The 25,926-nt window shown below is 38.7% G+C and overlaps 1 protein-coding gene across 1 annotated transcript in view; it reads left to right on the forward strand.

Annotated features, from left to right (window-relative positions):
• Positions 1-25,926, forward strand: part of LOC124788538 — a 266,831-nt gene that overhangs the window by 169,086 nt on the left and 71,819 nt on the right. The window contains exons 8-9 of the mRNA XM_047255808.1: positions 23,136-23,280; positions 23,358-23,582. Of these exons, the coding sequence (XP_047111764.1) occupies positions 23,136-23,280; positions 23,358-23,582 (370 nt within the window). The remainder of the gene's footprint in view (positions 1-23,135; positions 23,281-23,357; positions 23,583-25,926) is intronic.

The raw sequence follows: 25,926 nt of genomic DNA on the forward strand, positions 1-25,926 counted from the left end.
TTCTCTATAGTGTTAGGAAATTATTAATTTAATATCTGGTGTAAGTAGGTAATTATTTTTTCATACCAAAGCTACAGACCTATAAATAAAATTTCTATCAAACAGAAAGATTTTTGTAGAAGAAAGTTTTTTTTTCTTCCAAATTTAGCTCTTCAGTTTTTGTTAGAAGTTTATAGTGGCATCATTTTTCACATCTTCCTAAGATAAAGTCAGACTGAAGGCTGACGGTAATGAAGATTATCCTTCTTCTAGGTTTGTAATTTTGGTCATTGTTATCCTTTGTGAAATCAGATTGGTTATACACAAGTAAATTCCTGAATAGAATATATTTCACTCTGTTGCTCTTATTAACACTTTGAGGTCCAGCCACCTAGAAAAAATTTGGGTCCAGAAAACCAGACAGTTAGGCTATAATTTTAAATGTTACTGCCAAATTTGTGTCTGGTGTATGTTGAAGGGTAATACACACTAAGAAACAACAAGCTTGAAGGTCTGTTTTTCATATTTATTTCAGTTATTTAATAGATTAAATATTTTACAATAATGATGGCAAAAAGTATAATTGTTATCATTACAAAAATGTGTAAGGTGAATTCATGAGCAGTTTCACAGGTAACAGGGTTTTATATGGAAATGTCTGAAGGATTCTGGTATTCAGAGAGGTGTTGCAATCAGGACAGTAGGTACTAGTTTGTTTCTTTTGTGTTTGTTGTCCCAGTAAATTGTCTCATGTTCTCCAAACAAACCTTGGAATCCTGTCCTGTTATATGCCATTTCATCATGAGATTCATCTGTAGAAAAGATGAGATTAAGACAGATAAAGCAGAAATGAATCATAATTACAGCAGCAGTATCTATAGCAACAACACTGGCAATGAAAAATTGTAGCAGATGGCAGCTTACCTGGAGAAGAATCATTTTCAGACTATTCGAACTTGAATATTTCTCCTCCTGGTCCAGAATCATTGCATTCTTCCTCCTTTGCTCCCAAACTAACTTCTCACTCAACAAACATGACATATCTGTAGCAGGATTAATGTAATGAGTATATGTACAAAACACATGACTATACAAGCATATGTTGGTTTAGTCAGTCACAACAACAGCTTTTACATTTGCTACTGTTTCTTTTGAAGTTATTCTAGCAAGATGGTAACTGTCAAGGTAGTGAGACGTCTGTACATTAGTTTAATATAAAATGAGTTCAATTTTCGTGTGATAGGTGGTCTATATGTTGAGAAAATCGTGACCCAAACTATGCTGGATTTGGTCTTCTGAACACAACGTTGTTGCTTGCGCTATCTTCAGGGTTAGTTGCAGGGCGTTAAGAAGCCTATGCCATTAAATAATTATGCAAAGATTATTGTTGATTAGCACCAAATGTTGTTGTTACTACATACTCGTATGCAATGTATCTTTTGTATCTTAAAGAGCATATGTGATACCCGCAACATAAATCTGTAGAAAATTATTGAATGAAAAATTGTATTAGCTTATTGGGAGGAACTTGGAACCAGGAGCTATGAGATACACTAGTTACATGAATTTTAAATAAAATGTAGAAGTGTGTTGAGAGGAACTGCTTCTTGTGCAGATTTGAGATAACCGTTGAAATGTGCGGAAATGGGTGGAAATGAATGATAGTGACTTAAATAGTGCAGGCTGAACTTTGTAACATATTCCAATGAAATGAATAGTACCATCTCCATGGCAGCAACTGTTTTGTTGCCATCAGTTCAGAATGGTATGAGAACATTTAAGAGGCAATCACAAATTTCATACTGAGTAGTTGATACGAAAGTAGAAATGCAGAATGTAATAGCATGAGGTTATTGCTGGCGCCATTAGAATGTTATGTGTTCTAGATGTCCATTGTATCAGTCCTTCAAGTGGCTGATAGTTCTTGATTACTGCACCTCTTGTCTAGGTGGTTGTGGAGAAACACAGTAGTTGAATAATGTATTACAGTTTGGAAAGATGAGAAATGTTACAGTTTTGAGGGATGAGAAAGTAATGGAGGCACTTTCTACACAAAAGTTGTTAAGACAACACCTGTAAAAACAAACACACACACACACACACACACACACACACACACACACACACACACACACACTGCATAAAACAAAAATTACTGGCACTTGATATGGGACAAATCCCATGCTAGACTTGCAGCTGACCAAAGAGACCTGGAATTAGTTTAGATTTATTGAGTCTCAGTGGAGGTGTACTCTTAGACATGTTTTTTACTCAATGTTATATTAAATTCTAAGTGAGTCCCAATTGGTACTGTATAAAATAACTCACAGATGCATCCAAGTTAGGGGCCTCTCTTTGCTACTGTGTGGCATTCGCTGAGAATATGCACAAGACCTTTTTATGAAATGATCATTATTTGATGCAGATTTTTGTGCTCTAGAGAGTTGTAGTAACACACACAATTAAGAATTCTAAAAAAAATATAATCACTTTCATGCTCAAATCATGAACACATTCAGTACATCATCCTTGTACATAGCTGAATTGGTACAGGTTTCACATGCAATGATCCATGAGTGGAATGAAGTTAACAAGAGCATAAACCATTACAGAATGAGGCAGAAGCCACTCTGCTGTTGATTAAAATGGAATGACATGTAACGTTTCCACTAGGTGGCACTGGGTGGTGGCTGCACGCAGCATTCTTGTTGCACGGCTGTCAGCATTGCCTGAAAATACCATCTCCTGGCAGCTGAGGTTAACCGCCATGCACCAGCATGGCTGACTTAATGGTATTTGACAGGCTGATGTCTTGTATCCTGCTGCACTTTGATGGATGGCGAGATGCCATTGCAATTGAGATGTTAATCACAGTTTACCACTGTTGTCTTCTTTTTTCAGGGCACATGTAAGCTAGTGCCAACTTAGTGCCCCCCCCCTCCCTCACTCCCCCCCCCCCCCTCCCACCCCTTCCTGTAGCATGCAATGACGCTTGGTGCTCAGGAAGACAATGCCCAAGTTTTCTGAGGCACTGTTGGTGGATGACCTCTGTGCTGCAAAGAGCCCTGTGTAAGCCTGCACTGGAGAATTGCGCCACAAATGACATAGACAGTGATGGCATTGCTGTGGGCAGGTGCCCATGGGTGGGTCACTGGCTGTGTGGGTGGCATGGGAAGGCATGGGGGGCTGGTACTGAATCAGGATCCATTCCCTGCTGTCCATGTGGTGCCTCTAGCTGCTGACCATACTCAGCCCTTGGGGGACTGGTGGAATGTGAGCAAGGTATAATATTATATGGGGGCAGAACCAGTAGCCGGGCCATTGAGAGGGGATGTGACTGAGGTACTGATGCACGAAGAGCAGATGATCTCAGTATGAGCAGAGGTGGCAGAGGCTGGTCCTGCAGTCAGGGGCAGAGTTAATTGCAGTAGTGGCTCACTAGCCTTTCTTCCATCTGCAAGGTGAAGACATGCCAACTGCACTGGCTGCAGATGATTGCCAGACTCCAACACTCACAGTGATCATAATGTGAGCCCAGTCCAGATTCCTAGGCATGTAATGCCTCGTCAGAGGGACCATGGGAGGTTTTGGTGTGGAGAGCAGTAGATTCAGTACCATGCATGGCTGGCAGCCATGACATAGCTTCACTGGACCCTTCTCACCAATGGGCATGGAGCTGAAGGAACAAAGTAAGCGTGTGAGTATCTTGTCCACAGGGGCGTTGCCAATATACCTCTTCATCCATATCTTAAAATTACCTATTTGACTGAGGATGGAACGAGGGAACATGAATATTGTGAATATGGTGATGGGCACAAAAATCTGATCAAATCTGAGGTATGAATAGTGAACCATTGTCAGTTATCAGGGTGCAGACGAGGCCTTTGATGGAGAAGATCTGAATGAGAGCCTGCACTGTTGCGTCTCCTATGGTGGAGCAGCAGGTGACAATGCACAGAAATTGGGAGTAGGCATTGACCACCAACCAATAAGCATCAAAGAAGGGGTTGGTGAAGTTCATGGATACACTCCCAAGGCTGTGATGTCTCAGGACATGGCGAATAACTTTGCCAGGGAGAGGCCTGGTGATCAGCACATTTAGGACAAGTAGTGATTAAATGTTCAATCTCATGATCAATTCCAGGTCAGCAGATATGGCAGCAATCCAGCATCTTTGTGAGCAAGATACTCTAATGATCCAGATGCAGAAGTCAAAGAATGTCGTGCTGGGGAGCTGCTGGAACAACTACTCGTGGAACAGCATTTTTTGTGGACAGGAATATAACACTATTCATGAGAGTGAGTCTGAACTTTGACAGAAAATAATTGTGGATGGAATCTGATGCACAAGCCAGAGGTTTCTCGGGCAATCCATTGTTGAATATGTCATCGAACTTCATGAAGAACAAGTTTGGCAACAACAGCTTGAGTGATGTGAGAATTGGTGATAATCCAATACACTGTCCATTGTGCTTCATCATTCAGATAAAAATGAAGTACTTCATACTGATTGAAACCAAGGTCAGGTCCCATTGATAAATATACAGAGCATCTGCATTTGAATGCTGAGCCATGGGGCAAAAATTAATGTCATAACTATACTAAGGAACAGGGTTCACAGTTGAAGCCTATGGGCTGTCTTGTCCAGTAAGTGTGCTGTGGGTCTAAAGAGGGCACTAATGGCTTGTGACCAGTCACCAAACGAAACTTAACACTGTATAGAAACACATGAAATTTCTTGACAGCATAAATGATAGCGAGAGCCTCCTCTGCTTGAGAGTAATTCTTCTATGCAATGTTAAGTGTCTTCAGTGAAGAAACAATGGGCTGTTCTGAACTGTGAGCATGGTATTGAGACAATACAGCATGCACACCTTACTGTTGGAGCTACAAGCTGGAGCCCAGGTATACGGGTGGCCAAATACAGGGCAAAACACAAACCATCGCTCAGTGTCTTGAACGAGTAGTCGCAGGTAGGGGTCCATTTAAATGCTGCACCTAAGCAATTGATTTAGGGAATATGAAATTGAAGGTGCCTGTGGAAGGAACTTGTGGTAATATGCAACTTTGCCTAAGAATGCTTAAAGGTCCTCCACGTTTGTGGTCTTGGGAGGGTTATAATAGCCGATATATGGTTGTCCGTCAGCTGAATCCCCCAATGAGAAGTAACATGCCCCATGTATTTTATAGAGGTTGGAAGAAATGTGACTTATCCAAATTTCACTGAAGACCTGTATCATGCACAGACAAAGGTTGCAAAGATGGTCCTCAGTGGCAGGACCAGTAATGACAAAGCCGTCAATGTAATTGATACAACAAGGAATTTGTTGAGTAAGCTTCTGCAAATAATTTTCAATAATGACTGGCACACTTGTAATGCTGGAAACAAAGAGGTCATATGCCATATTAACAATAAGAAGCTGACATGAATCTTCATCTAGTGACAGCTTTAAGTATTTCCAACAAATCTAGTTTTGAAAAATATTGTCTGCCTGACAGCTTCATCATAAGTTCAGAGTACGTATCGACCATGGACTGTGAAGTAACCATCGCGTTATTAAGTCTCCACAAAGATGGAGTATGGCCATCACCTTCCAATAAAGACTGTGTAGCCCGTTGTCTAGATGAAATGGTTTCCACGATACCTAAAACTGTCAGTCTGTCTAATTCTTCTTGCATTTGAGCATGAAGTGTGAATGGTACAGACCTGTTATGAAAAAAAAATGGGGTCCCACCATAGATTTGAGAGTGATGTGCCTAAACCACCTCCTTTGTACTTCACTGTTGGCACTACACATGATGGCAGATAATGCTTGCCAGAAATTCACCAACCCTGAACCCTTCTATTGGATTGTCACAGGATGTAAGTAATTTGAAATAGTAACCAGACTTGACTGCAAATTTGTATTAAAAATTAAAAATAATGTGTGAGGGGTAACCAATTTCAATCATATCTAGATCATCATCAGACCATATCTCATAATTTGATGAGCAGAAATGACAAGCAGAGCAGTGATAAGTGTCAGAAGACACCTCCAGCAACTGCTCAGACATTATCAGGAGCACATACTGAAAATCCCATGTCTCATTGGACTCTTCCTCTCCATGTTGTCACCTGTTTGTTGAGGAATAGAATCATGTGTTTGTGGAAAATATGTGACTGGAAGCTGTGTTTATGAAAGACAATTCTCATCCACAGCATACTTCCTCCCAGTCTTTATGAAAGGATGAATTTATTCTTAGTTGTTTACTGATAGGACATTCTATAATGATGCATAGTTTCCTGATTTGGAATCAGTCCTCCAACCTGATAGCACACAGATTTCAGTTTATCATTTTTTAAATGATGTTATTTTATATTTGGGCAGACACTAGTTTACCACGATTCTGCTCTTTATTTTAACAGATGATGAGATGATATTTAAGATATTTTTTTTTTAGCACATTTTAGAACACAGAACACATTCACAGCTTTACTATTTGAGTGGAAGTGTGAATATGCATGTGAATGTGAATTAAAATGGGAGAGAGTAAGCACAGTTTTTAATGAGTTTACACTGTACAGTTTTTTAAGTTTAGACATTCTTAACCACATTTCTCTGAAAAATTTCAGAAAGGGCAATAATAACCTAAACAGTGGTGAGCATACTAAATTCTCTATCTAACTATCTCTCTATCTATACCTCTCTCTCTCTCTCTATCTCTCTCTCTCTCTCTCTCTCTCTCTATGTATCTATCTGTCATTCTCTCTCTCTTTAACTATGGTCATTCTATCTTGAAATTTTAGTCTGTATTTAGTCATTATTTCAGTTAGAAGACTTTTCCACTGTTAGTGAGGCATACATTAAATAATTAATTGCTTTGGTAGAAAACTGAGGAGTTTCCACACACCAGTTTCACTTCTTGTTGCTTCTGTATGTGCCACCTCAGTGAGAACAACAATCTTTATGTCTAACATGATTACATTAATTGCACAGAATGGGTCCAGTGGAAAATGGTCTCTGGGTTGTGCAAAAAGAATGTACATTTTATTTAAATGTATTATAATGGAATGACTGAACGTGATGAACTATTATGGTGTTACAATGTTAATATTAGTTATTTGTAGAATCTTCTGTAACATCATAATATTCTAACTGTCTTAAAACAATGTGATAATTTACACAGCCTAATGCCTTTGCTATATCACAGAATATACCAATAACATATAATTCATTGTCTGACGAATTAAGTAGGCCTGCATTGCCACTGTATATGTTTTACAGTTCATGGTCTAGATAATCTTAAATTAAGTAAAAGTTGCCCAACAGATCCACCATGTTACCTACAAGATATGCCCCGGCAGGTTGTTAAATATATATGTACTCCTGTATTGGACTACTTCCTGTACTAATGTTAAGTATCTGAAACTTTTTTGGAAGTTTTTTTTGTCCTAGTATTCTTTTTGTCATTTTTTTTAAAAGAGAAATATTGGGAATACCAAAAGACAATGAATGCATGTATTATGAAACCTCTTTAGTACGTTCTGTAACTAACGCCAGATATTAGTACTATAGCAGATTCATATATTGTGAAAATATTATCTCAGTATGTTGAGTGTACCCAAAAATGTACTCTGTAACCCATTAGTGAATGAAAATATGCAGAATAAACTAGTTAACTAACTTTTAAATCACTTAATTGCAGTTATTATGCAAAGGTGCTCCAGTAATTCTAGGAAGTAGGTTTTCTCTTTAAGATTATGGTCTATCAATAGTTTCAAAAACTTAATACTGTCTATTTTTTGTATTCTATTGTTTGAATACTCTATTTCAATCAATTGTGGAGTTTTGTGAGAAATACTGAATTGTATGCATTGAGTACTGTCAAATTGTAATGATTATCCATTTACCTAGAATTGAGTCAGTATTTTTGAATATTTCATTAGCTGCCTTTTCAGTAAGAAGACTGGTACAAATTTTTTTTTCATAGACTTGTATCATCTGCAAAGTGTACCATATTTACATCTTCTGGTTGCACCACGTGAATATCATTTATGCATATCAGAAACAACAGACAATCCCAGTGGCACACTGAGTGGCTGTTGTCATGTCCTTGGCTCTCGCCAGCCACCTGGCCTTGATTTATGTTAATTCCTTCCATCTCAGCATTTATTCTCAGTATCTACTGCTTTCTTCACTCCATTTTATTTTTCTACATCTTTCATTTTCTGACTTGTCTACGAGGGTTGTTTCTTAAGTAAGGGCCGTTTTTATTTTTTAAAAAAAGATACAAATACTTTTGTAACAAAACTTTTATTTTCTGATTCTACACACTTTTACCTATTTTTCTGCATAGTTGCCTTGTTTATTTAAGCACTTGTCATACCGTACAACTAAGTTTTTAATTCCCTCTTCAAAGAATTCGGCCGCCTGCTCCGACAGCCAAGAGTTCACGGCCGCTTTCACTTCATCGTCGTCATTGAAGCGCTGCCAGCCAAGATGGTGTTTCAGGTACCGGAAAAGGTGAAAATCACTAGGAGCAAGGTCAGGGCTGTATGGCACATGGTCCAAAACTTCCCAGCCAAAAGAATCAATCAAATCCCGAGTCTTTTGAGAGGTGTGAGGCCTAGCGTCATCGTGGAGGAGCAAAACTCCTTTTGCCAGCATGCCGTGCCTTTTGTTTTGAATTGCTCTGCGGAGCTTCTTTAGAGTTGCACAGTAGGCATCTGAGTTGATTGTCGTTCCTCGTGGCATAAAGTCCACTAGCAAAACACCGCACCAGTCCCAGAACACAGTTGCCACAATCTTGCACTTTGACAGCGTCTGTTTGGCTTTGACTTTGACGGGTGAGGTTGTGTGTCGCCATTCCATCGATTGTCGCTTGCTTTCGGGAGTGATTCTTCCTCATAACGAATCAAAAAGTCCAATGAAGTGGCAAATCTCTTCCCTTTGTGGTCCTCTGTGAGGAGTCTGGGTACCCACCGAGAACACAGTTTCTTAAAGTTTAGGTTTTCAGACACAATTTTGTACAAAACCGATCTTGAAACTTGTGGAAATTCCAAAGACAGAGTGGAAATTGTGAATCTTCTGTCCTCACGAATTTTTGGTTCGACTGCAGCCACCAAATCATCAGTGATCACAGAGGGCTGGGCCTGAGCGTTCTTCATCATAGACGTTTTGACGGCCATTTTTAAACTCTCTAACCCATTGACACACTTTACCCTCACTCATTGCATTCAAGCCATAAACTTCTGCTAACTGACGATGAATTTCTGTGGCTGATAGGCTTCTCGCGGTCAAAAAATGAATCACTGACCGTATCTCACATGCGGCGGGCGATTCAATAATCGTAAACATTATAAAGTAGCACAGTGATGTGTACACATCAGCTACAGAGCTGCAACTTGCATCAGTGTGAACGGGAAGGATGCCGGGAAGTGGCGCGGTGGCTTGTTGCAGCGTCCGCGCGAACTACGGGACTATACGCGCGAATGGCCCTTACTTAAAAAAAACTACCCTCATATTATTTGCTGTCCCCCCCCCCCCCTCCCCCATCACTTCTGTTAGATACAATCCATTTAGCTTTTCCCTCTTACTGACTTGTGCACAATGTTTCAGCAGTAATCTGTGTCTTGCATCCTGTCTTCCACCTTTAAGCTCTGAGATTTTCAAATCTCATCTGGTGCAGTCTCCATCAATTAGTCTTTCCTTCTCACCCCATCTGGTAAGTCTTTCAAGTCCTAAGTTTCTGGATGACTTTTCTAAATTGTACCCCTTTCTCTAAACCTGTCCAGACCTGTTCCTTCACTCCTCTTCCTTCCCCTTCAACTCTTCCACCAGCAGGAGGAGCCACTGACTCCGAAAGCTTGTAAAAGTTAAATCCTTTTGTATGCGTGTTCCCCTGCAGTCACTTGATGCATAGATTTTTTTATCTGTCCATGTACATTATATGTGGTTTTTGTTTGATAATGGTCATGGACATTCATTTTATAAAGATTTGAATTTTTAATTACCATTGTATATATGATGTACCTTTTCTTGTAAAGTAAGCAACCATTAAAACTGAAATTTTACAGATTACGTACAAATAAAAGGCTGGTAAAACGTGTGCAACAGATTTTTGGTTAAGATCATAGTTACTTTAAAATTAATCTTTCAATTTTATGATTACCAAGGCTGTCTCCTCATACAGTAAAAGAAAACTTTTATCAGATACAAGATAAAGAAAAATCATTGCACAGGATTATGTGGTGAGTGCTTTTTAAGAACTGTGCCAAATTTCAGTATGTCAGCTTTTTTAGGTTTTGAGAAAAACCTCTCTATAGCTAATCAAACAATGGAAAATCTAGGATGGAAAAATGACAATATTATGAGAGGGATAGAGTGCTACTCACCATAAAGCAGAGATATTGAGTCACAAACAGGCACAACAAAATAGACCACCCCCCCCCCCCACACACACACACACACACACACACACACACACACACAAACACTGTCTCTGGATGCCAGGGCCAGACAGCCACCAGCAGCCAGAGACAGTGGTCATGTGTGTGTGAGCTGCATTTGTGTGTGTGTATGGTGTGTTTTATCTATTTCAGAAGAAGGCCTTCTGGCCAAAAGCTTATGTGTTTATTCGTCCTATTATTGTGCCTGTATGCAACTCACCATCTCCGCTATATGGTGAGTAGCAATCTATCCTTCTCCTAATATTGACAGTATAGCAAATCTGTTTTAGAGTTTTTATTTTAATCTTTAACAATATTGCCATACCTTTAGTCACCAATGGTGCCTGTATCCATGATCTTCATTCTCTTCCTTGTCTTCCTGTAATACTCTCTTCCCCTGCCTCCTTTGCCTAGCCAACTTTTGCATATTTTCTTCTGCTTCCTGGGCGTTTTCAAGTAATGCTTCATTGATACTTTTAATTGTCTTCAGTGTGAATGCACATAGGTGGAACCTAGTCTGTGCAGGCACTAATGCTACATGTATTTTCATTATTAAACACTAGGGAGGTATCAAATGCAGCTGTCTTTGCAACATATGACAACACAAAAACTACTTTTGGACAATGCATCCATATAATGTGATGTGCGTTTTCCCATGCACACATTTTTTGAGCAGTTCAGGATTGGCCAGGTCTCTGAAAGTTGGCTTTATAACATTTAAAACAGCAAGTGGCAAACAGTGTTTGAGTGTATGGGTTTCACTGGCTTCTGTCTGAAGATATTTGCACCATGATATGTGACAGAGGAAGTGCTGAGGATTCTCATCTGCAGAAAGTTTGTGGAAGAATATTGCCCACACTACATACATCGTCCCTAATACTTTTTCCATACTATACTTGTAATGTGTGAATTTCTTAGTCTGCCAATTTGTTAGCATCTGCCAGTGCCTTTCCATTTTTTAATTTCTTGCACTTCATTTCTTCCTCTCGTCTGAAAAATCTGCCTCCCATTCACTTTTGAACTTGCTCCACAAAAAATTAACACAAGCAACTACCATAGAGAAAGTGTAAATTGCAGTGTGGAAAAAAAGAAATGTGGTAAGTACAGATGGCCAAAGAAAAATTTTTAAAACATATTTCTAGGCAGATTTGAATTATGGAACTTTGAGATGTCATCCTTCAACCATCAATATAATAAATTAATCAACAACTAAAATTTTAAATTTTTTCATTATTTTGCCTTGCATCTGCACTTAAGATAACCTCTCGTGATAAACGGAAAATCTGCGTTTGAGTCAGGGTCCAACACAAATTTTCATATGCCACTATTGGGTAGTAGAACTGTTCCTAATAAAATTGATGCCAAGGAATTCACAGTCAGCAAATTAATTTCGAAACATTTGTGTATTTGATGTGATATTGTTTCAGTTGTAATCTGCATTGAGGATTTCATGCCCTTGATCAGGATACTTGTATCATCAGCAGATTACTTTATTTGCCTTGTTATTTACTGATGCTGGTGTTTCAATAATGTTCACCATTAAGATCAGTGGTCCAAGGATCAAGCCTTGGGAAACACCATATGTAACAGTTCCCCAGTCTGGTATTACTGCTTCACTTGCACCTGTTAGAGCAGCTCTTTGTTTTCTGTTCCAGCCAAGTTTGTGGTTGGTCTTTGATACCATAGCATGGGAGATCTTATGTTAAAGTATTATTTTTTACATATTCAAAAACATAAGTGAGGGCACAGAAAATCCTCACAGAATACCTTCTACAGTTCAGTTAGTCTAGGAATTCTTTTGTGAGACTGAATATTGCCCTCTCACTCTGGTTGATAGCCCTTTGCATAAGCCAAACTGGGAGAGGGTCATTGAGCCCTTTTGTGTTAGGCGTTCATATACCATTTCAAATATTTTTGAAAGAACTGGCAATGGAGAGATAGGTTAATAGATATTACATGTTTCTCAACATCTGTGTATGTTGGCACCACTGTAGCATGTTTTAATCAATAGGCAAATACTCCAGGTTTCATAGACAGGTCATATAAATAACACAATATGTTGCTGATTAGTGATCTGTTGGATATTTTGTCATACCCAGAAGAGCTGGTACTTTTTAGGGACCTGATGTTTACAATTTCACTGGGTGTTATGGATTTCAAGTTAAGTGTTGTTGGCATATGTTGGGTAAGACTACATAGTTTCATAGCTTCTAAGGGAGGCTGTGTGTATTGCATTCCTATGTCTTCAATTACAGAGAGGAACGAGTTATTTAATTCTGAAGCTGCTCTTTTCAGATTATTGTTATGTGTTCCATTTTCCATGACATTTGCTGCACCCCATTCTAATTTTTGCCTCTATTTCTTTCAGAATTTATAATTTTCCACATGGGTTCTGATTTTCTACTGCCCTGTTTAATCTGCTGAGCATAATATATGTTTTTGCCCTTCTTGATTACACACATGGTTATGTACATTTAATTTAGTAGGGCAGACATTTGTGGAACCTCTTCTTGTGATGGTGAGACAGTGATTTGTGTAGCTGTTATTGTGTTACTATTAGATCAAGCTCTACACTGAGGTCCTATTTCTAATGCCACAGAAATGGGTGTTTAGTTTCATTAGAGAAACTCTATCATATTCAGCAGCTACCATCTGGTGAGCGCGATGTATGAGACTGGCGAAATACCCTCAGACTTCAAGAAGAATATAATAATTCCAATCCCAAAGAAAGCAGGTGTTGACAGATGTGAAAATTACCAAACTATCAGTTTAATAAGTCACAGCTGCAAAATACTAACGCGAATTCTTTACAGACGAATGGAAAAACTGGTAGAAGCCGACCTCGGGGAAGATCAGTTTGGATTCCGTAGAAATGTTGGAACACGTGAGGCAATACTGACCTTGCGACTTATCTTAGAAGAAAGATTAAGAAAAGGCAAACCTACGTTTCTAGCATTTGTAGACTTAGAGAAAGCTTTTGACAATGTTAACTGGAATACTCTCTTTCAAATTCTGAAGGTGGCAGGGGTAAAATACAGGGAGCGAAAGGCTATTTACAATTTGTACAGAAACCAGATGGCAGTTATAAGAGTCGAGGGGCATGAAAGGGAAGCAGTGGTTGGGAAAGGAGTGAGACAGGGTTGTAGCCTCTCCCCAATGTTATTCAATCTGTATATTGAGCAAGCAGTAAAGGAAACAAAAGAAAAAATCGGAGTAGGTATTAAAATTCATGGAGAAGAAGTAAAAACTTTGAGGTTCGCCGATGACATTGTAATTCTGTCAGAGACAGCAAAGGACTTGGAAGAGCAGTTGAACGGAATGGACAGTGTCTTGAAAGGAGGATATAAGATGAACATCAACAAAAGAAAAATGAGGATAATGGAATGTAGTCAAATTAAGTCGGGTGATGCTGAGGGAATTAGATTAGGAAATGAGACACTTAAAGTAGTAAAGGAGTTTTGCTATTTAGGGAGTAAAATAACCGATGATGGTCGAAGTAGAGAGGACATAAAATGTAGACTGGCAATGGCAAGGAAAGCGTTTCTCAAGAAGAGAAATTTGTTAACATCGAGTATAGATTTAAGTGTCAGGAAGTCGTTTCTGAAAGTATTTGTATGGAGTGTAGCCATGTATGGAAGTGAAACATGGACGATAACTAGTTTGGACAAGAAGAGAATAGAAGCTTTCGAAATGTGGTGCTACAGAAGAATGCTGAAGATAAGGTGGGTAGATCACGTAACTAATGAGGAGGTATTGAATAGGATTGGGGAGAAGAGAAGTTTGTGGCACAACTTGACTAGAAGAAGGGATCGGTTGGTAGGACATGTTTTGAGGCATCAAGGGATCACAAATTTAGCATTGGAGGGCACCGTGGAGGGTAAAAATCGTAGAGGGAGACCAAGAGATGAATACACTAAGCAGATTCAGAAGGATGTAGGTTGCAGTAGGTACTGGGAGATGAAGAGGCTTGCACAGGATAGAGTAGCATGGAGGGCTGCATCAAACCAGTCCCAGGACTGAAGACCACAACAACAACAATGTTAAAATTTCCACACATACATCAGAAAATTCAGCACACTGTCTGCTATAACTTTGTGAAAACTCTATCGTAACACATTTACGCTCACTGAATATATCTGATGTGGCCTGTCCTCACTGCTTCACCCTGTATGTACTCCTTACTGAAATTTCTTGTGAATATTAAGTCTCTCTTTCAAACCAATAGCTCAGTTCACTGAATCAGTAATGTGAATAAGGTAATGACTTAAAATCACTTACAGTGATCCAAAATGTCATTCATTAGCCAGGAATAAACATTTTTAATGAGTTTCCAGAATCCATAAAAAGGTTAGCTACTTATAAAATAAAGTTTAGGAGAGGTTTACAGGACATAATGGTGGTTATTTTCTTCTGCTTCATTGGCATATTTCTTAACAGAACCACTGAATGTATATTTTATTGACAATATCAATTAATGTGTGTGCTGTGTAATATCTAACTCCTTCCCATCTTCAGTGATATATGTAAGCAAACCTGATAAACGGTTTTCTCACTGCCCTTTCCAGCTAAGATCCAGCGTATGCTCCTGATTCTCTCTGCTATGGTCCAGTCATGTCTCCACTTTACCTACACTGAAGTGCCAAAGAAACTGGTATAGGCGTGTATATTCAAATACTGAGATATACAAAAAAGGTAGAATATGGCACTGTGGTCAGCAACACCTTTGTAAGACAACAAGTGTCTGGCAGAGTTGTTAGATCGGTTACTGCTGCTGCAATGGTAGGTTATCAAGATTTAAGTGAGTTTGAATGTGATGTTATAGTCAGCACACGAGTGATGGGACACAGCATCTCTGAGATAGCAATGAAGTGAGGATTTTCCCTTATGACCATTTCACAAGTGTACCATGAATATCAGGAATCCAGTAAAACATCAAATCTTGGACATTACTCCAGCCAGAAAAAGATCCTGCAAGAACAGGACTAACAAAGACTGAAGAGAATTGTTCAACGTGACAGAAGTGTGACACTTCCAAAAATTGCTGCAGATTTCAATGCTGGGCCATCAACAAGAGTCAGCATGTGAACCATTCATTGAAAAATCATTGATATGGGCTTTCTGAGCTGAGGGCCCACTCATGTACTCTTGATGCCTGCATGACACCAAGATTTATGCCTTGCTTGGGCTCATCACCACCAACATTGGACTGTTTATGACTTGAATCATGCTGCCTGCTCAGATGTGTCCCGTTTCAAATTGTATCATGTCAAGTGGATGGACATGTACTGATATGGAGACAGCCTCATGAATTCATGGACCCTGCATGTCAGCAGGGGACTGATCAAGCTGGTGGAGGCATGTGCAGTTGGAGTGATACATCTAGAAACGACTCTGACAGGTGACATGTACATAAGGATCCTGTCTGATCACCTTCATCCATTCATGTCTGCTGGCCGGGGTGGCCGAGCGGTTCTACGCGCTACAGTCTGGAACCGCGCGACTGCTACGGTCGCAGGTTCAAATCCTGCTGCGGGCATGGATGTGTATGATGTCCTTAGGTTAGTTAGGTTTAAGTAGTTCTAAGTTCTAGGGGACTGATGACCTCAGAAGTTAAGTCCCATAGTACTCAGAGCCATTTGAACCATTCATGTCCATTGCGCATTCAGACAGACTTGGGCAATTCCTGCAGAACACTGCAGCACCCCACTACCGAGTGGCTCCAGGAACACTCTTCTTAGTTTAAAAACTTCCACTGGCTATCAAACTTCCCAGACATTAACATCATTGAGCATATCTGGGATGCCTTGCAACATGCTGTTGAGAAGAGATTTCCACTCCCTCGTACTCTTATGGATTTATGGACAGCTCTGCAGGATTCATGGTGTCAATTCCCTCCAGCACTACTTCAGACATTGGTTGAGTTCATGCCACATTGTGTTGCGGCACTTGTGCGTGTTCGCATGGGCCCTGCACGATATTAGGGAGGTGTGCCAGTTTCCTTGGCTCTTCAGTGTATAACCAGTCTGCATAACTGTTCTAATTTGTCCCCTTAAATACTACATGCTCTGAAGTGGTAGCCAGTGATAGGCTTGACAATAGTTTAAGGCGATACCTGGCTTATGTTGACATACCGTTAGTGTGTCGCTATGTGTCAATACTTGATTTGATGTTGTTGTATTATTTATGACTTACAGTGTGTGATATATCTTGCAAGTAATATATAAATGTGGTTAACTGTAACACTTTCTTTGTGACGCAGTATTTAACATAAACAGCTTCTGAAATAAGCAAATAACAAATTAGTCCATGAATCAAGCAGAAACAGTTCTTGGAGCATTATCTTTCAGAATCACAATAGAACCTATTGGAAGATCACTCCAGAGTAGGAGGACAAGGTCCCAAGAAATTAACCAGTTAATATATATTTCAAAGTTCCACATAGGCGAGAGGTGGTGGAATCACAAGTTCAGGATCTTGTGACAAACACATGGAAAAAAAAAATCAGCACTGCCAAGTCTACTTGTAGAGGGTTATTAAGAGCCTCCAGCCTTGAACCAGTGTGTAGTGCCATCACCTGCTCAGTGAAGGAGAGGACACACTGGAAGTGGGCAATAGATGGGTGATGTAATGACAGAAGCTCCTAGGGGACATCTGAGGCTGCCAGTGACACTGCTTCTGGATCTGGAGCTTCTTTCATAAACCCAGAGATATGTGGAAGTGGAGGTAGACCCAGTGGTTCAGCTGTTGGTAAGGCCAGATAAACTTCCAATTGCTTATCTCACAGCGTGCAGGAAGGAAGAACGAAGTGGCCATCCTCTGAGATTTATAAGTGGAGAAAACTATGGTGTGACTGCAGTGGTGAAGATGGTGGATTTACGGATGAAAGAAGCCACAGCCCAGGTTGTTGCAGCTGGTGTTGCTTGTGAAGTTGCCACAGCATCTCAAAGTGATGTAGCTACCAGTACCATCTGGCACATGTGTTTTGCCATGGGTTTCAGGATCTGGCCTGGACTGTACCCAAATGTATGTGCCTACACTAAGACACTCACATGGAGTGGCATGGCAGTGTCTTCTTCGTGTTCTGATGGTGTACACAGGAAATTCAGAAGTGAGGGTGCCCATGCAGGATCTTGACCACTGAAGTTCATGGATCTGTAAGAAAGTAACAAGGTGTTTAGCACTGAAGCCAATTTTGTATATCCTAAAGCTTCCTGCTTTTGCAGGTGTGAACAGTTCATACTGTGAGCCAATTTGAGGCTGGATAGAAAGGGGCTGTGGTAAGATGGCGACCTTTGGAAATCATCTTCCATGAATTAGGGATTATTGTCAATCACCAGCATGTGGGGTGCAATCTCCATTCCATTGTTATCAGCTGAAGTCATACAGGAAGTGGGAAAAAAAAGTCCATGACAATTAAACATATGTCTCCCAGCAAAGAGCCCATGAAATTGGCATGAACCTGGTTCCAGGGCTGTGTCAGTGTGGTTATGGCCAGAACACTGTGGTAGTGTCAGTCGGTGTGCCTGACAAACATCACCTGTGTAACATTGCGTCCATACAGGGCCATTAGACATATCATTGTGTTAGTTGCTTTATCATGCAAATCCCTCAGTCAAACTGATACATACGTGGAAGCACCCGATATTGTAGAGAGGGCAATGCCACCACCTGGCACAGTTTGTCATTTTCTGCAAGGAGCACCACATATTACTGGAGCTGAATTTGGTGCCACCAATCCAAAAGTCACTTAAGGCCAGATGAGTCAACTCTAGAGGTCTTGGAAGGCTAACCTGAGTCGACTTATTACAGGATCTGTTGAAGAAGTGGGTTAAACTGAGATATTGTAGCATGATTCATCTAGTTGAGTATCTGATATGAAAGAGACTGTTTCTGGGCAGTCAAATTCAGGATCTACACCTACCACCATGTGAAATAGCATGTCCTCATTAGAATGCTAAGTGAATTGTGACAATAAATAGAATATTCGAAATTTGCAAAACAGAAAACCCAACAACAAAGACTATGTGTTGTGTGCTCTAACAATGTGACCCTTGGTTACAAAAAATGACATGAGCAGCTTATGGTTGGTGATAAAGTAATACCTGTTATAATACGAAATCTTCAAAATATATGGACACCAAAAATGATGGCCAGTGCTTCCATTTTGTTCTGAGAGTAAAGCATCTGAGCTTGAGTAAGTACCTTTGACATAAATACAATTGGCCTTTCCATTCCATTCTCTAATTTATGAATCAGAACCTCCCTTAATCTGTGTGGAGATGCACCTAGGGTCAACACTAATGGCAAATGGGACTTGTAAGGCACAAGACTGGAAGGCTGATTGGAAGGGTTCAACTTCTGAAAAGCATGATTGCACTCTTCAGACCATTGGAAAGGTACAATTTTTATGAATGGACATGATATGGAGGTTGCCTGGGGAATAAATTACACATAGTCATTCACTTTTCCTGGGAATACTTGGAGATTCTTAATGGATATAGGCACAGGCATATTCTGAATACCTTCGACATATTCTGTGGTGGGCTGAAAGCATTTTTCATTGAGGGTACAACCTTTATAAGTGATTAAAGGCTGAAAGAAGGCATGTTTTTACAAGTTACACGTAAATAATATCTGTGTAAAGGTTGCAAAAACCAAGCAGAAATTGCACAGCATCCATGGTATGACCAATGATAAGAATTTCACCAAGGTTATTGACACAGTATGGAATGCTGGCAGTAGTCTATTCAAGAAAACTCAGGAAAATTGTGTGGGCACTAGCCATGTCAAAAGGCATCCTGCTATATTTATACAGGGTGTATATACAAACAAGGAAAATAAATTCCCAGATTTCCCGGTCATATGTGAAATGTCATGTTATTCACAACATTTCAGCCAGGGAGGGGCCAGACTGTCTTTAGATTTGTATGAGGACTTCCTCATCACCAGTGTTTTAACCCTCACTTTGGGCCACAATGTTTATTAACTTAAACAACTTCTCTAACATGTGAATGTCCATGAATCAAAGCAGAAACAGTTCTTGGAGGGATATTCGTCAGAGTCACAAGAGAAACCTTTAGGAGACTGCTCTAGAGTAGAAGGATGACGTCCGAGTGTGACTAGCTGATTAACATGTATTTCATAAGCAAAGTCCCACATAGGCAAGAAATGGTGGAAATCACAAGTTCAGGATCCCTTGCACCAAACACATGATAAACAATCAGCACTACAAGTCTGCTTACGAAGGTGGTTGTATAGTAGCAAATTGAGGCTAAATAGCCTTTTATTTGGCCCACTCTGAACACTCATGTGAGCTGCTTATTGGCGATGTTACAAGTATCAGTATGTTTGTGTGATTAATTTGCACATCTGGCAAGGTTACTGAGTAGTTGACTGTTTCATACTTGTAACAGGAATATATATGAATTAAGGTAAAATGAATGAGCGAAGGAAAAATAATTCTGTTTCCATCATAATGGGAGATATTAAACACATCAATCTATTTAAACAGTTGTCTACATGGTTTATGTGAGTTATTGTTGTTTCACTCACTACATTTGGTCTCACTTCTAACCATGTTTAAGTGTCCTTGCATAAGTGTCCTTTGTTTTCTTGATGTGAGCCGTTTCTTTTTTGTTACCATGGTCAGCCGACTTAACTTTGTGATGATTTGCAGTTCTTGATTTTCTGTTGTACATTGTACATTGTACATTGTATTTTATTGATCCTGTTGTCTACATAGCAGCTTATGCATAAGACATTGGACAAGTCAAGTTATAAATATACAGGCTGAAAGTAATTTCAAGGCATACATATTTAAGCTTACAATAATACACTTTACACACAAGTATTTATATAACACATTTCATAAATTTAAATATTCTTCAATGGAATAAAAGCAGTGATGCTGTAAATATGACTTTAGAGATTTTCCAAATGTATTGACCTCAGTGATAGCTTTTATGTTTTCAGGAAGTTTGTTATAAAGCTTAACTCCCATGTGAAAAGTACCTTTTTGGCACAGTGCTGTGCTGATTTGAGTCATATGTAAGTTCCTGTTTTGTCTGGTAAAGTGCTCATATATATCACAGTTTTTTTGTAGCCTCTGGTCCTTGCCTATTACATTTAATTTAAAGAACAAAAGGGTTTCCATAATGTATACACACGGTAATGGGGGAATACCAGATTTCTTAAACAGGGGTTTACAAGAGTCTCTAGGCTTGCACCCAAACAAGATTCTAATGGCCCTTTTTTGTAGTTTAAAAGTGCTATTAGCTATTTTAGAGTTTCCCCAGAAGGTGACCCCATATCTAAGACGAGAATGAAAGTACGCATGATATGCATTCAATACTGTTTTCTCACTACAGCATGATTTTAATGAACAAAGAAGATAACATGTTTTGCTCAGTTCTGCATTGAGACATTCAATATGCTTATTCCATCTGGTGTTACTCTGCAGCCAAAGTCCTAAGAATTTGATTTCAGTACTGTTACCAACTGGTTCGTCATTGATAGAGACTGATGGGATAAACATGTCCTTGTTAGGAACATTGTGGAATTTTAGAGCAATGGTTTTCTTACTGTTTATTACAAGCTGATTACTCTGTGCCCAGCTGCTAAGTTGTTTCGTGACCGTGTTTACTGTCTGCTGTAACTGTTCATCGTTGTCTCCTTTTAGTAGAATCTTGGTGTCATCTGCAAATATGATTGATTTGTGTGCATCAATATTTAAGCTTAGATCATTTATGTACAGAAGAAACAGAAGGGGTCCCAATACGGATCCTTGGGGTACACCACATTTTATTTGTTTATAGTCAGATAAGTGATTAGATACAGTTTTTAGTTCAATATTTGTGTGCTTGACGCACACTGCCTGCATACGATTTGTCAGGAAGGAACTGATCCACTTGTTGGACAGACCTCGAATACCATATCTTTCTAGCTTTGATAGCAGAATTTTATGGTCCACCATGTCAAAAGCTTTTGACACGTCAATAAAGACTCCTATTGTTTCCTGTTTTTTGTCCATCAGGTTTAGGATGGAATTGATGCACTCATAGACAGCAGTTGTCGTTGACCTCTTATTTCTGAATAATATATATCTCTTTTCGATTCATCCCATTCCATCATGCAACTCAAATTAAAATCATCATCCACTTTTTTTATTATCAGAACTTGTTTCAGGACTGTGATTGTCAGACTCTATGGCCAAAAGACTTTTTATTATGATTTTTGTTGCCTTTCCCAACTTGCTAAGAACTTTATAAATCTTCCTGAACTTTAATACTCTTTGTTTTTTGTCTAAAGATCCCAAAATCTTTTCCCAGCTCTATATTTGAGCTTCTTAAGTCTTCTCTTCAAAATCTTGTATCTTGATTTTAAAAATTCTTATGTAATCAAAACAGAAACAGAGTCACAGGAGAAACCCTTAGGAGACTGCTCTAGAATAGAAGGATGAGGTCCCAGTGAGACTTGCTGGTTAACATGTATTTCATAAGCAAAGTTCCACATAGGCAAGAGATGTCATCATGTTGTCTCTTATCTTGGCTCCACTGCATAATGCATTCTAATTATATTTAGTGAGCATTTTTAAAGAGAGTGATTTAGTTATACTTACTCACTTAATCATACATTATTTCTTGGGATTAATGTACAGCCACTGTTCTGGGATTTGAAGGTTTTGACACTATTAATGTCACATGCAGTGTTTTATTTGTTGTTAGACTATTCTCAGTATTGGCCATGTATGCCTGCACTTGTAGTTCACTCATTCCAACTGAAGTTTTGAATCATGTTTTACCCCCTTGTCAAGATAGTTATTTAATCTTTTGTTCAGTTACCTTAGCTGAGTGTGATAGGACTGCAAGGTCATTCACAAATGCTAAACAATCTCTGCATATTCTGACTTTGTGTCCTTTGAATCCAAGTCAATTTTTAGCCCTTTTTTCTTACAGGGATTTTTCTTAACTCCAGCATTATTGCATTATTTTATTTAATCTTTTGTTCAGTTACCTTAGCTGAGTGTGATAGGACTGCAAGGTCATTCACAAATGCTAAACAATCTCTGCATATTCTGACTTTGTGTCCTTTGAATCCAAGTCAATTTTTAGCCCTTTTTTCTTACAGGGATTTTTCTTAACTCCAGCATTACTGCATTATTTTCAAAGTAGTACAATATTTTTGTGCTATGCGCCAAAGATATCTTTGCCCATGTTGTATCTAATAATTTGGTAAGCAAATAGAGAAAAACTGAGCAATAAATATTTTACTAAAAAATAAATAATGAGCTCTTCTTATATGCTGAAATATTTGGGACTCCAATATTTCATTAACGGGGGAAATTTTGGAAGACCAATGCAAAAATTCCTTTTCAGTTCCCAGGAAGCTAAGTACACCAAATATTTATAGTTTTGCTATGAATTCTGCATAATTAACCTTTCCTTGCCAAGTTTACTAAATTTACCCTCTCAGCTTCTCTTTTCTTTGGGTCTCAATCAAAAAAGGTATGTTATTAGAAGCTAAATCTTCATTTAGATTTTTTTAAATAGTGATGCTGTTCAGATTCTTCAGTTCTTCTGTTGCTGAGGGACAGTTGCTGTCAATATATAATAATTCAGGTTTTGTTTTTATATGGTTGCAAATATAAACCAATGTTGTACATTCATGCTGGCTTTTGAACACGATTTTTAATGTCTTTGGCTTTTGAAATCCATGGAATTTTTTTCAGAGGGAACTATCGTTCTCTTTGGGTTGGTGTAATGTGGGCTTTACCTTCAGGGACTGGCGTTGCCTTAGCATTACTTCAAGGCAGTGCTGGACCACTGATTGGTGTTGCCATTTCTGCATCCTTGCTGCCACCAGCTGTAAATTGTGTAGGTATTTTTTTCCTGTTATGTACTCTTCCATTAAATTATTAGACAACACATAAAATCTATTTTTTTCATTCTAGGGCATTATGTGGGCTCTAGCATGTACTGTGGTGAATGATAAAAACTACACAGTGCTAGTTCTCCAGGGTGAAGACCCATCGCAGCCCAACTTCACATCAGGATATGAACCAATATATTACGATGACAGCAAAGCAAAAGAACTGTCTGTCATGGGAATTATTAGTCTGTGTCTCACTTTAATCAACATTTGTTGCATATTTATCTGTGCAATACTTGTTCTGAAGGTGAGTTCATCATTCAGATTAAATTTGTCCCTCATTATGTCTTACATAGAGATATTCAGTTTTCTGTATATTAATTATAAGCCTTTATATATCATAGGCCTACTCTTCTCCAGCTTTTGAATGGGCTTACCATATTTTTCTGGGTCCTACCCAGGACATATTACCGTATTTTTGAAAGTACTTAAAAGTCTTAATAGTCTACCGCAGCATTACTCTTTATTTATTCAGTTCCATTTTTCACTAGACACAACTTTTTCAGAAATGATTTGTCTGTTTTAATTACATCATTAAAGTCACAATTAGAAAGTTCTTGATTAATTTTAAAATTTAGCAGATGATTAACAATAGATACTGAAAGTGTACCCAAATGTTCTTCACAATTGAAAAAACTCTCTAAACTAGAAAAGATATATCAGGCAAAGATGTCACAAACTGAACAATTTTAGAAATATTGCAACATGAAATACCAGTCTTTTGAAACACCGTAAAAATTGATTTCCAATTTTCAGAATTGATTTCATTTTCAGAACTTGAACCACAGTCTACCATTTGCTTTATAGTTACCTTGTTCAACAATGTGCATTCATTAAGTAGGTCATCAATATTTATGGAATCTTTTATAATTTTGTTAACAACCTTTACGCTTTCTTCTGAATCAGATCAGATAATTTCAGTTCATAAATTTATTTACTGACACTTTCTAACTTTAAGAAAACTCATGAGTACTGGGTACTAGGATTATGAAAATTGTGTACACTTGAGAATAAAGTTTGTTCCTGAACGTCAGCGATATAGGAAAAGACAGATTGCTACTTAGGATCAAGAAGACAGGTCAAGTTGGAAACAGACACAATTAAGAGACACTCACATATAGCTTTCAGCCACAGCTTTCCTCAGTAAAACACACACACACACACACACACACACACACACACACAAACACACAATGGTGTGTCTCTCTGAAAGATATATGTGAACTTTTTTAATTGTGCCTGTCAACAACATGACATATCTTCCTACCTTGAGTTTCCATTGTTTGTTTCTGAGCATCAGTATTTTCTTTTAGAGTGCATAGAAATTCTTTGGTAGGAGATAGCATAAAACATTAAACACACATTTTCTATTGCTAAACGGGAGGTGAAAAATGAATTGAGATAAAATGATCAAAATCATTTAAATGAGTTACTTTACACATGGTAACAACATAAGCACATTGCACCTGTTGTCATGCTAAATGACTACATGAAAAGCTGTGGTGGACCTGATAGCAACACCTCCCCATTCATATCAGTGCTTACTCCTGGGTTAGCTGAGAGAGGCACAGCTGTAAAAGAAGTTTTAAAAATGTGATGTCAAACAAGCAAGTCTAAAATTTAAAAAAAAGTCCTTGCCACTCAAAGTTCTCAAATGCCAGACATTTTTGCAATCCTGGAGAAATCTGCAATTTCAAAAAAATGGTTCAAATGGCTCTGAGCACTATGGGACTTAACATCTTAGGTTATCAGTCCCCTAGAACTTAGAACTAGTTAAACCTAACTAACCTAAGGACATCACACACATCCATGCCCGAGGCAGGATTCGAACCTGCGACCGTAGCAGTCGCGCGGTTCCGGACTGCGCGCCTAGAACCGCGAGACCACCGCGGCCGGCCTGCAATTTCAGGCAGCACTAAAAAGCCTAAAGTGTCTGAGCTAATGCTGGACACGTGGTAAGCCTCCTTCTGAAATGCACAACTTTTATTTTCACTATCTTCACAATTATCATGGTCATTCCCATATAACTAAATTACCCTCTACTAAACTTAAGGCATGACCTAAGTATATCTTGAAGAGAGTTAATGGCATTAGGCAGCTTCTTTGCAGTGCCTTTGAGAACAAAAATTCTGAGGAAACTTCAGTCACAATCTTCACTGTGCTATCACCTTTCATATAAAATTGTTTAACAGTTTCATGGAGGTATTCAATAAACCATTATTTTTCAGACAGCTTATCTTAGATGTTGGAGGCATGTTATAGGTCTTTTACAAATATGTAAATGAAGTGTGTGGCCATTCCTCTGAGGAGATAAATAGAGAGTGAAAAAAATTCATTTTTCATAAAAAGACACTGCAAAAGCAAGTAATGTGTTATAACAAAGGATAAAATAATAAATTAATGGTTCTCATTAGATGAATACATCACTGGGTGAATCATATATCATTGCAAAATGTGGGAACATTTATTTTACAAGAAGATAGAGGGGCTGGCCAGTGCTTATTTTAGGAGCAAAATTTTAGTACTGCCAATAAAAACACTTAAAAGCAGAAAAAAATATTCAAAGCTTTTGGAATGTTTTACATCTTCCT

This window comes from Schistocerca piceifrons, chromosome 3 (assembly GCF_021461385.2).
Source record: "Schistocerca piceifrons isolate TAMUIC-IGC-003096 chromosome 3, iqSchPice1.1, whole genome shotgun sequence".
In the NCBI taxonomy this organism is placed as follows: Eukaryota; Metazoa; Arthropoda; class Insecta; order Orthoptera; family Acrididae; genus Schistocerca; species Schistocerca piceifrons.